Consider the following 12,373-nt stretch of genomic DNA (forward strand, 5'->3'; position numbering starts at 1 on the left):
TGGTTTTAAACTGAAGCAGGGTAGGTTTAGACTGGATCTAAGGAAGAAATTCTTTACAATGAGGGTGGTGAAACACTGGCAGGGGTTGCCCAGAGAGGTGGTGGAGGCCCCATCCCTGAAAACAGTCAAGGCCAGGTTGGACGGGTCTGTGAACAACCTGATCTGGTTAAAGGTGTCCCTGCTCACTGCAGGGGGGTTGGGCTAGATGACCTCTGGAGGTCCTTTCCAGCCCAAGACATTCTATGATTCTATGAATAATACAGACAAATCTTTACTCTGTGCAACAAGATAATCCCAGGTTTCTTCAAGAACCCCATAAACTGGAATGGCAAATAGCTATAGCCCAGCATCTCAAGGAAATTCAAATAAAGCCCAGGAGGCCAATTTACATATGGAAATGGAAAAGCAATATAGATTTATAAATAACAACAATGAGAATGAAGAACATTTAATTAAGAGTTATGCACCCTATGGGTATGTCTATAGTCAGCAAAGCACAATAATATAAAAGTTCCCAATTCCATATGCAGTTTAATTTTGGTAATACAGACCTTTTACATGGTTTACTTTACGCTATGCTACATAGTCTATTGCCACTACCCAAAGACCTTTTTTAGCTGTAGACATACGCTGAGATAACAAAAAAAGTGCACTGTTGCAGAGTGAGAAAGGGTAAGGTAAGTGCACTTTCAGAGAAGTGAGATCAGCCGCACTGCCAGACAGTTCACGTATCTATGACGGTGTTTGAGAGAGGAGCCGTGAATTGTCCTCTTCTGAGTGTCCAGTTCACAACAGACTGAGACAGGTTTTCAATGACCAGAATTTGTGGCATTTAAGCGATTCTGAAAATTCTGGCTAAAACATAACAGAAACTTGAGACCTAACACTTTGAGAAGGCTTTTGTATGAGTTTGAGACCTTCATTAGGAAGCATCCTGATACTTAATTACCTCCCAGTTATTGACTTGACTTTACAGGGCTTTTTCCTAGTAGAAAGCATAAAGAATATTACAGTATCAAAATTAGAAAGACAAAATAACTGGCATGCCTATTAGCTGTGCAATAATTCCCTAAAAGGAGAATATGTCAATATCCTGACAGATCGTTTTGCTTCTATGGAAGGTTTTACTGTATTTGCAGTAAGCCAATCTGGTCTGTCACATACTCAATTTTTAATGCCAATGCCAGCGTGTGTTTTTAAATGCAGCTACATCTGCCACTGTTAATTATCGAGTCATCTGACCACTGTACTGGAAAATAAGAATGCCACGATGACATGAAAGCAGTGGAAAAGCCACTTGCCAGAAAGCCACTTCCTTGCGCTACACAGCAAGTTTTTTGATCCTAAGAGAGGCTGTATTTAACCATGGCAGACAGCAAGAGGAAAGAATTCTGCAGAAGATCTTAGTAGCAACCTAAACAAAACCTACGGTATTCAAAAAAGTCTACATATGCATTTCAGCACCAGGAGACCTGTAATAGACTTGCTCTTCAATAGATCTTTCCTTCCTGAAACAGTAGTGTTTGTAGAGAGAAGACTATATAAGCACACACACACAGAGGTTTATTAAAAACACTTCTTTAAAAAAAAGTGGTTTATTAGTGAAACAGACATGTTAGTCCTATCACTCTTGTACATAAGACTTCACTAGTAGTCTCATTTTTAACGAAAAAAGAATCAATGCCTTTTGTCTTAAAATAGCAAAGAGAAAACTCCAGAAGATCAGCATGTTTTGAAAATGTAAGCATGGAATCAATAGTGATGCCTATGCATTTTAAAGATCTGTAGCACTTAATGACTGCTTGTTTTATTAAGCTACATACGATTAAAGCAGAAAAAAAAACCCAAGTCATTGCTTGAATGCTAACGATAAGGAAAAGCAGCTTCCAAAAAGTACCCTTCTTTGAACTGTAATAGGAAGAGGAAAGGGAAACAATTACAGACGGGAAATCCCAGAACACAGCAGCCAACCTAATATTTGCATATCATGTGAGAAAAGAAGGAGGGAATTGTTACTAGCAGGACAAAAAAAAAAAAAAAAAAAAAAGTCAAAAAACCCCAAACCAAACACACATATACAACCCCTCCCAAAACACTAGCCCTGATTTAGCAAGACTCTTACCACCTTAGAAGGTTGAACCCTACCATGAGAAAGTTAGCAAGAAGTAATCACTATAACAGAAGGGAAGACAGGATAAAGAAATAAGAATAGATGTTTCTACATCCTATATACATGATTTGATCACTTCTGATGACTTAAGACTATAAAAAACAAATAAAACTACTGATCATCTATATAGTATTTTCTTATTTTCACAGAATTACAAAACCAGAAAGTGTATTGAAGCAAGTAAGAGGCCATTTCAAAGTGATGTTCTTACTCCATGCTTGCCTGAACTTTAATCCACATTTGAAGGTGTTAACTACTTTTAGTACATGTGAAATTGCTATACGTACCACTCCCCACCACAGGGCATCTGCATAGCTGCCAAACTCTGTCTCTCCAGAATCATTTACAGCATCTTTTTCAGCCAGGTACACAAAATAAGAGGAGAAAATCAGGCCCAGGAATCCAATGTAGAGTGTAGTTATCAGTTCCTGCGAAGACAATCAAAATAACGGTGTTATGATATTATTGAGACACTTAAATTACTTATCACTGGTGTTTTTTAAAAGATAATTGGAACAGGAGAATTTTATTTCAGCAGTTAATAACCATTGACACCAACTGTTGGCTGCACATAGGAACAAAAATCCACTGAGGTCAACGGTGAAAGAATTTACACCGTAGCTCATGACTTGGTCCAGCATGCACATTTCAAACACAGAGTCAGCACAACCTCCTCACTTGCGAGCGTGACTCATTAACCTTTTGGTCACCAAAAAGTAGTTGGGTAATTTTTGCAGACAGTGCCACATTCAAAACAGCTTTGGCATTTAGATACATACTTTTAGAAATATTCAGACTACTTTTCAGAAGTCTTGTTTTTTGGTGATTAAGTGCAACTACAAGTCAAAAGTATACCAAAGTGGACGTGAATAGTTTTAATCTTTAGGAACTTTTTGCCCCTTGAACAAGGCAGAACAACCATACCTGGTTAAAATAAATGACTGCCTGCCTCCACGCTAAATATACTTGACATCATCAGCATGTCTGCATACATGCTGTTCTGAATACAAGGACTTTTGCATCAATTATTACGCCAATCCTCAGAGCACTCAAACTTACTTGTCTGTGTATGAACACTACTGATCCCAGCAGCCTCCATGTACCACCCTGACGGTCAACATGCAGCATTCGTAAAATCTGCAGAAAACGGATACCCCTGGAACACAATTTTTAAATGAATGAAGAAACTAAATGTACAAGTAAAGAAATAGAAGGGGGAGAGGGTAAGTCTGTCTCTTCCAAAAGACCATTTTAAGAGAGACATAGTATTTTATGTTAGACTTAGCATCCTGTCTCATTTCACTCCGTTCGCCCATCCTTCATCTTGTTTGTTATGAAGACAGCATGGAGAGAGATCACATAAGAGAAGGACAGCCCTTTGTACACATGGCTAGTAAGGATAACTCAGGCATTCAGGCATTTTGGACACAAACTGTGAATGCTCTAGAAATCAACTCATATTTGGCCTGCTCGCCAGGGTGGGAAACAGCATAAAGAGACAGCTAACTAAATCTGAATTCCTCACCTTTGAAGAATTTCACAGGCAATTTGAACCACGCAGTCCAATAATATTTTAAAATACTATTTTTATGAGAGTCACTGCAATCCTAGAGCATCGCTGCAGCTAGTGCGCAGAGCACAGTACACTGCTGTGTACCATCTCGTTCAAGAAAACCAAGTGGTGTGACCTTCCTAAGCACAAGGTGGATTCAGTCCATCAGGAATTCACAACTGCTAACCCCAGGCATTTTATGAAGAAGCAGCTTGAAGATCTCAGAGACAGGAAGCATGAAAGAGTTGCTATGTAACTGAGCCAAGAAACTAAACCTATAGTTGGGGAGGGGGGGCAGGGGTATGTGCACCTCTGTCCCTACCAGACATAAATGCATTACAACCAAACACATAGAAAATTTTATTTCCCTGCACCTAATGGGATCACTGTTTCACACCCATACATCACTGGTGATCATGACTCTGTTACATGACTGAGCAGTGACTCCTTTTCTCCTGCAAGAATTGAAACAGGAGGTAAAAAAAGAAAAAAAAAAACAACCTATCTTACTCAGACAGCACTATTTTCTTTCATTGCATATAATTACCTGATAGCTGAAGTTGCAAAGACTTGACCTTTAGAGCCCACACAAAGAACTATCATGGAAGCAACAACTACAATTAAATCTGGAAAATAAAAGTCAATTGAAAAAATGAGTTAGCAGCATCTTGCAAGACTGTTACTAGAACCAATGCCAATATTACTTCAACAATTTGAACAGTCATCCCAAATTAAGATTTTTGTTTATCTATCAAAAGATCTCTATTGTAAAATATAAAGAAAATATAAACATGCGATATGATAGAAAGGTTTTACTGGTCCAAGATGGCCACATTCTAGATGAATGATGAGAGTGATATGAATTACTGTAAAGCAGCCTCAGCAGCCTAGAAGCCTTATTAGCTATAACCCATGAAGAATTTCAGTTTCTGCCTATTATCTCTTCTGTATATCTTACACTCTCTGCTGTTTTAGTCAGTATTTTATTCATTGACAGAGGGTTTAGGTTTTGTCTCACACATAACACAATTGCCTTACTATTATTTTGTCTGTCCCAGGGAGAGAAAAACTGGCATTAGTGTATGAGTAATTTAGTTTAAGTCAGCCATTACCCTCGGACTATACTCTAAATCTCTGTGCCTCAGGCCTAGTTAATTCTGGAAAGCAACTCTGTATTTTGGAGAATGAAATAGTTCTTGATACATATGCAGGAATGTTTTGCTTTCCAAGCTGAAATAAATTGGATGATGTTTCAGAGCCCCTAGCATTCTAGGTCTCAAGAGAAATGGATTGTGGACAGAGTGCAAAGAGGCAGTCAAAGCCATTTCATAGTTGCAGTCACACCTGAAACATAGTTGTTATTGTTACATATATATGCAGAGAGAAGCTAAACTATCTTATGATTGCAAAATACTCAGGTACAAAATTTTGTAATTTATATTCAGCAAAATTGTAGATAGTTGATAATAAAACCTAGATCTTCTACTCAATAATAAATACTGTTTCTGAGTAGCGGAAACAACTATGTCACAGAACAAGTATTACTACGCTTCTATAACAATACTGCTTTTCCAAAATCTGGTTTGTTTAATCCATTTGTATTTTAAGTGCTTCAGGGCAAGGGTCTTTACATAGTTCTCTCAGTATTGGCTAAAAACATACAGATTTATTTTGGATTATTATGTTTGCTTCTCTCAGTGAAATTGTTAAATGCATGACAAGCATTCTAAAAAAATAACAGTTTGTGACATATATGGAATATATGGATGTCATTTCTAAGAACACTGAAGTCACATTAGGAAGCCAACTGCAGTGAATATCAAAGGAAGCTAGGTGCCCAGTTCCAAATGTATCGCTGAAAACCGTATTTTAATCCCATAGATACACAAAGTGACTACAGTGCATCTATCATGCTCCACCATGCAGTACGCAGCTCAATTGTGCAAAATAAACTTATAATAAATTATTCAAATGGCTGCTAGGAAAAAAAAAAAAAAGGCTGTTCAGTATCGTTAAAAAAAAATACAGTTGTAGCTATTGTACAGTGTCTGGGATCCTGAGGTCACAGGAGACAGGACTATGGCCAAGACTTATTTCTGGCAAAGCTTCAAATCGCTTGTGAAAAGAAAACACTGTGCTCTTCTGGAAAAACAAACCAAGCTACATTTGTTCTCAAATGACAGTGCCATGGATTCCTGAAAGGAAATTCAGATCTACATTAATGTTAATGACAAGAGCTCTTGCTCTGACTTGGCTTCAACTACTACAGAAATTCCACTTCTCAAAACTTTCAAGGACAAGTTTTATTCATTGTTTACATCAACTTTGCAAGCTGTGCATACTCACCAATGATTGAAATAGGCTTCCGAGCAAAACGAAGCCTTCCCCATATTCCAACATATTTACTGCGGCATCCTGCTGACCATAACCGAACCACGTATTCTGTTCCAAAAAATACCACTAATACAATTTCCTAAAAGAAACAGACAGGGAACTAGGTTAATTCTCTACTGTACATCTTTCCACTTTTTTTCAGAATGTATTAGGAAAGACTAAAATAAAATGTAAAATTTGAAAGGTGAAAAAAATTTCAACTATACCAAAATTACCTAAACATAGAAGAACCTGTAAAAGTAAAGAAAGAAAAGATTAAGAGCAAGGCTAAATGCTTTAATTGCACGCAGTTTGGCTTGTCTACACACACTAAAACTGAAAATCATCCTGTGCAATTCACTTGGTTTAATTCAAACAAAAGGCTTCCTGACTGAGCCAAAGAAAACAAGCAGAGTCTGTATTCAGAGGATGAGTATTTTGCTAGCGTATTTCATCCCGGGAAGAGGTGTGCTTCACATTCCATTTACTGTATCAGCTTAACCTCCCACTTACTCATACTTCTTCAGTCTTCCTTTAATCTCACACAGATTGAAGACAGATTTCTAGTACCCATTACCAATATGCCAGTCTCCGGGTGCACTGAACACATAGTGAGATCTCAAGCACACCCTTCCCATCCTCTTATCAACAACTATGAGACCAGCAGAAACAGAGGTCTAGTCCTGAAGCACTGCTGGTATCGAGCCACCTGCTAACCACAGACCTACACTAAGGTATGACTTTGGAAATGCCTACAAAGTGATAGATGTCAAAGACATCTGACGTTCTTGTTGATTAGACAGAGGTACAATTATGTTGTATTTGGCATTTAGTCATTGTGCAGATAAACCTCGCTTTTCTACAGTCTGGTTGAGCATGGCATACTCAGCATAGTTTCCTCAAGTATCGGGAGCTGCAATACTTCCTTATTGGCCAACTTGATTAATAACTGGCCACATTCTCTATCAGAGCCAACAGCAAAACCTACTAATTGGAATGGCAACAGTGGCTCGTAATTGAAAACACACAACACATGGCATATGGAAAGAGTAAAGCAGAGAAACCAATCACAAGGTATCACAGTTACATAGGATAATGCAGATTAAGAGAACAAGCTGCTTATTTCATGGAGTGATTTAATACAAAGAGCAACTGCAGAGAAGATGACATGCTCCTGAACATTTTATCCAGCCTCCTCTCATTTCTGCAGGGTTCACCGTTTTTCATAACAGATTGGCAAACAGGACTCAAGATAGCACCTATGATTATTTTCTAAATTAACTGAAATAACCAGGATACAACCCTAGTCCAGTCAAGATGAATGGGAGTCATACTATTAGCTTCAAGAATGCATGAATAAAATAATGGGTCTGCATTAGCAAAAGGAGAAAAAAAGCAAAGAGGGGAAAAAAATGTTATGCATCAGTTAACTTCGCTGTAATCTTTTTGTAGCCCTAAAACACCAATCTCCTGATGGCATAACAAACTGTTCATCTCAGAGCACTACAGTGTTGAAGTTAACTCCGCGACACTTCTAGAAAAGCTAGGAGAACATTAGCCAGGACCCTTTCCCTTAGTTTTAACAATCTCATAACGTGTGCAAGATGTCAGATGCAGCAGTACAGCTATCACAATTGTTTATAGTCACTTGTATTCCAGTTAGATTTTCAAGATGTAATGAAACTGTCCAGATCATTGGTTGTAATAAACATGAAGCTCAGACCCTTCAACCCAGCCAAGAACCTCTTCTACAGCTTCATTCTGAAAGGATCCACCAGAGCCCTTCCCTTTTTTTTTTTAAATTAGACATATTTTAAATTGGAAATATTTTAAATTGCATATTTTTCAATAAAATAAAGTCATAATGAACATCATGAATCTAAAGAAACACCATCTGCACCAGACACTTTCAGGAAAGTCTGCGTCTTACGACAGAAGCTTCAAACACAATGAAACTCTCCCTTTCTCTAATTTTACCTCATGTTATTTACTTACAGTGAATGGCAAAATTATGAACCCTGCTTTACATGATATGCTGTTGAATTGTCACACCAAAATAAAGCACCAGAGGCCGTCTTTTCTGATCAGGTGATTGTATTCATTTCACAGACGTGGTCAAGAAACTCCAATATCCAAGTACTCTTCTGTATGCAGAAGGCTGGTATGTCTCTTTTCATCAGTACTAGGGAGGAAACTCCCTTAACAAAAGAAAATAGCAACCATACAGGGAGCAAAAACTGTCCTTCATTCAAACTAACTAATTTGAGGAAGGGATGTAATGCCCTCACATCATACGTGATAGCACAGATAATACTGTTCAGATATCCCCAAAAGCAAAAGAGCAACAAAAAATTATCTTGGTAGGCAAAGAAAAACCCAGAGAAAAGTTAATGTTTTAGCACAATGAAACCACAAACAGCACTCTGACCAGGCACCATGGCCTTGTCAAGATCACAGTTTCAGTTTTATAGCAAGAGGTAGAAAGTGAAAGCCTGGATTGTGCTTTAAAGAAGCGTGTATTCTCTGCGTAGGACATTTGCATCGGAGTTGTGCGCGTATGTTTTTTAAAGGCCCTCCATGGTTCATTGGATAACAGGCACACCGGCAAGTATGCAAATGGGGGCTGTCCCAAAGACAATGCGACAGACACGCAGTCAATGGTTACTGTCATCCAGCTCTTTGCGTGACATGCAGACAAGCTTAGAGAACATTGATTGTCCTATAGACTCCGGTGACTGGAGGGAACGACCAGTCGGCTTACACCAAGACACATTTTTCACTCCTGACGTTTTCATAAAGGCTTATTGACCTAAATGAGACCCAAGTTATTCAGGGAACATCGGGGGTGAAAGTGCACAAGCTGTTCTTCATGGTCATACACAAAAACTCCAGGTATCCATTAGCAACTGGCAAATTCCCCCTCCCCTGCCCGTGGCTGTGTGATAGACAAAAGTGTTTTTAATATCTTGCGCTGTGTAAGTGTAATAAGTAGTCTCCTGGGGGTGGGGGAGGCTGATGAATTTCTGTCGATACACACTTATATTAGCAGCCAGAAACCTGCAGATGACAAGGAAAAACTACATTAGAAAATTATGCCTTCCTGAGCTACAAAAGTATTGCCTGTATTTTCCCGATTAACATCTTAACATGAAACTTTACATTAACTAGAAGGATGCCAACCTAATCCTTAGTTCATTTATGCTGGTAGTAATTAGGGCTAATTCCATTTAATAGGAGTTACCCTGGCAGAAAGCAGCAATGTCTCACACCTGAGAATTTCAGCAAATCTGAGTTGCACTACAGATTAATTTTGTCCACTGTTTCTTCTATACTCTCTCCTAACTGCCCGCTTAACACCTACCTACAAGTGCACTGTATAAAAGTTTGTGCTTCTCACAATGAATTAGCTAGACTGAAACATGGCTTCAAGAAGCTGATATAGGAAAACAGAAGGATAAAGTGCTGAGCAGACAGAGAGGATCTAAAGGAGGAGTGAAATAAGAAACAAAGCAACATTCAGCACAAGGGAAAAATTAAGATAGAGAGAAAATAAGTGCCTGCAAAACACTAGTAGGAGTGGGGATTAAAGCTCAGTGGAGGAGTTTTCCTGGCTAAAATTACAGACACACAAGAACTGCACTGTGCAAGGACACACTCAACCCTACGTAACTTAACCGTGATCTCCTTTCTGTAAGGTGAAAACAGAAACGCAACACTGAGGTTAAAAACTTATACGGACATGGTAAAAAGACCCCTCCAAGATGTGACAGTTGTGTACCTTCAAACCGTGGGCATAGAGGAGCCCTCTTGCTTATGAGGAGAGAGGGTTTTTTTCCTTTCAGTTACTGTTTTGTACATGGTACCCTCACTTCTACCATCCTTCCTGCTCAGCCCAGGCATATACTTACTGCCATCTTCATGCCTTCTCAACTACGTAATCCCAACATAGCCAAGTACCAGATTAACTCTGGATGAAAAGGTAGAGAAGATGAACACAAGATACACATGTAGACTGCTTTTCTTGAAGAACTCCACCAGTGCTGCTAACTCTCCAGCTGCGAGCAACTTCTCACATGTAAATTCACAACACTTTCAACTGAAAGGAACAGGTAGACAAGACTAGCGTAAGGAGACTTGGGCATTTCTACAGTGGAAGAGTGCTTGGTGAAACTACAGTAGAACTCCAGGTAGCCATTTAGCAGATGCCAGGGAATGAAGTATTTCTCATAAAGACTAGTAAAGGAGCTTGAGTCCTCACTGGTGCATTGGCACAGGAGTGGGGTCAGCGTGTGGGATCCATTTCAGAAGTCTCACAACAGATTTTTCAATGCATCTCACTACTCACTTCCACGGTTTTGACATGGAAACAGAAGTTCCTTTGAGTTGATCAGGTACTACATGAACAACTTTGGGAATTACTTCAAGTATAATGAAAAAGCCATCAAAACATAAAAATTATCCTTAGCCCGAGACAGATACGTCATAACTTAATCACCTGGCTAAAGCGTAGCTCTCATCCCCTGATGAAGGAACTTAGGCAGGATCCATAAAAACAGTCCCCTGACAACCATACCCATGCTATCTGTCATTACAGCCCGTGTATCTCCACAGTTCCCATGGATTAATCAGAGTTTCATAACAAGCCCACAGAGGGAACACACAAAGAAGGGCTCAAAGAACAGCTGTGATGAAAAGCCCATGTATTAGGTTTGACTGACATCGAAGAACTGGACCTTCAATGGGTAAGGACACTTCAACTATTGCCTTGATAAACTTTGGGATGCCATTAGGCAAAAGAACAAGAAAGTCCCTTCCATCAGAGGACAACAGGGAAAAGTTACTTATGAAAAGGACTGTGACCGAGTTGAAGGAGGAACCAGACTTCTTCAGCTACATGACTGCAGAGTCAGATCTATAACAACAAATACACACAAGTATACTAGCAAAATGAGCATCTGGTTTATTTTGCTAATAAATGCATCTTGAAAAGCCCTTCCTTTACTACTCCACCCCCACTGGATTGGAAGAGCTACAGTCCCAATATTGGGAGGCATCCAACATCCACACTGTGAGCTAAAGTGCAGTAGCAACTCCAAAAGGAAGGACAGAGTCCCTAAACTTAGCTGAAGGAGATGTTCTAAGCAATTAGACAGATTAATAGCTTTGGAAAAAAAAAAAAAACACAATAAAACCCTGACATAGAATGGATCATGACACCATAACAGCAGCTATTTAACAGATAACGAAATCGTCTCTGGAGGCTGAGAAAGCATCTGCATATGTAATATATTGCTTGAGGCTCTGCCTGTAGACCTCAAAGCTGCAACTGGTCATGGAGCATCACAGAAGTTCGTGCAGCCATTTGATGTGGGAGGACTAGATGAGGTAATCTGAAATCTGTTATGAACAAGAATGCCTTTACTCTTGATTCTAGACTTTTTTCAATGAACTCCATAAACATAAGAGATAAAATACACGTTTTAGGAGCAAGGAGGCAAAGCATACCACTATGTTATTCCAACTGGCTACTGAAGACCAAAAAAATCAAAGACAACATACAGCTTATTCCATCTGCCATAGAGGTGGCTGCCCCAAGACGAAAGGGAGATAACAAGCATGGGAAAACAAGAGGCATTGATGAGGGGGATGACTTTAAGCCTCACAAGCACACACTTCTTTTAGTGTAAGAATTTCCTCCCGCCCCAGCATTTTACTGGGAATACGACTCCTACCCATCTCTGCCATATCACAAGCTCTATTACGTTATTCTCATTGGAGGGATCAACCACATTATTCCCATGATTCTTTCAAATCTGGCTTCTTTCAGAGTCTAGCTTCAAGGATGATAAAGTTCCCGTTAATTCCTTTAAACAAGGAAATGAGCTCTCCCATAGCTTATATAGGGATTGCAGGCAAACCAGCATTACCTCAGCTACAAGATTCCTGCGGCACTACCTGCACCGATACCTATTTGTAAGGCAAGGAGATGGAAGAGCTCTGCTGCAGAGCTAGTGCGCCAACAGTAAAGTGGAACAGTAACCTCCTCACAATCTCAGGCAGCAGCAGTAGAGGACACTGCCAAAAGTTTTGTTCAGAAGTCGTGACAAGGAGGTCTCTCTGAAGGAGCCAAGAGAGGGGACAATAGATCTGCTGATGCTAATGCAAAGTGACGAATGGGGCACTTGCTGTCAGCCAAGGGCTGTGGAGCTGGATTGGGCAACAGAGAAACAAGCTCAGCATCTTCACAAGCCGGGACGCAGCGTATCCTCTACAGCCAC

At 39.6% G+C, this 12,373-nt stretch overlaps 1 protein-coding gene across 1 annotated transcript in view; it reads right to left on the minus strand.

Annotated features, from left to right (window-relative positions):
- Positions 1 to 12,373, minus strand: part of KCNQ1 (potassium voltage-gated channel subfamily Q member 1) — a 320,255-nt gene that overhangs the window by 270,870 nt on the left and 37,012 nt on the right. The window contains exons 3-6 of the mRNA XM_035891041.1: positions 6,069 to 6,195; positions 4,270 to 4,348; positions 3,230 to 3,326; positions 2,458 to 2,598 (exon numbers count right to left, since the gene is read on the minus strand). Of these exons, the coding sequence (XP_035746934.1) occupies positions 2,458 to 2,598; positions 3,230 to 3,326; positions 4,270 to 4,348; positions 6,069 to 6,195 (444 nt within the window). The remainder of the gene's footprint in view (positions 1 to 2,457; positions 2,599 to 3,229; positions 3,327 to 4,269; positions 4,349 to 6,068; positions 6,196 to 12,373) is intronic.

Source organism: Egretta garzetta, unplaced genomic scaffold, assembly GCF_000687185.1.
Source record: "Egretta garzetta isolate BGI_Z169 unplaced genomic scaffold, ASM68718v1 scaffold133, whole genome shotgun sequence".
NCBI classification, from domain to species: Eukaryota; Metazoa; Chordata; class Aves; order Pelecaniformes; family Ardeidae; genus Egretta; species Egretta garzetta.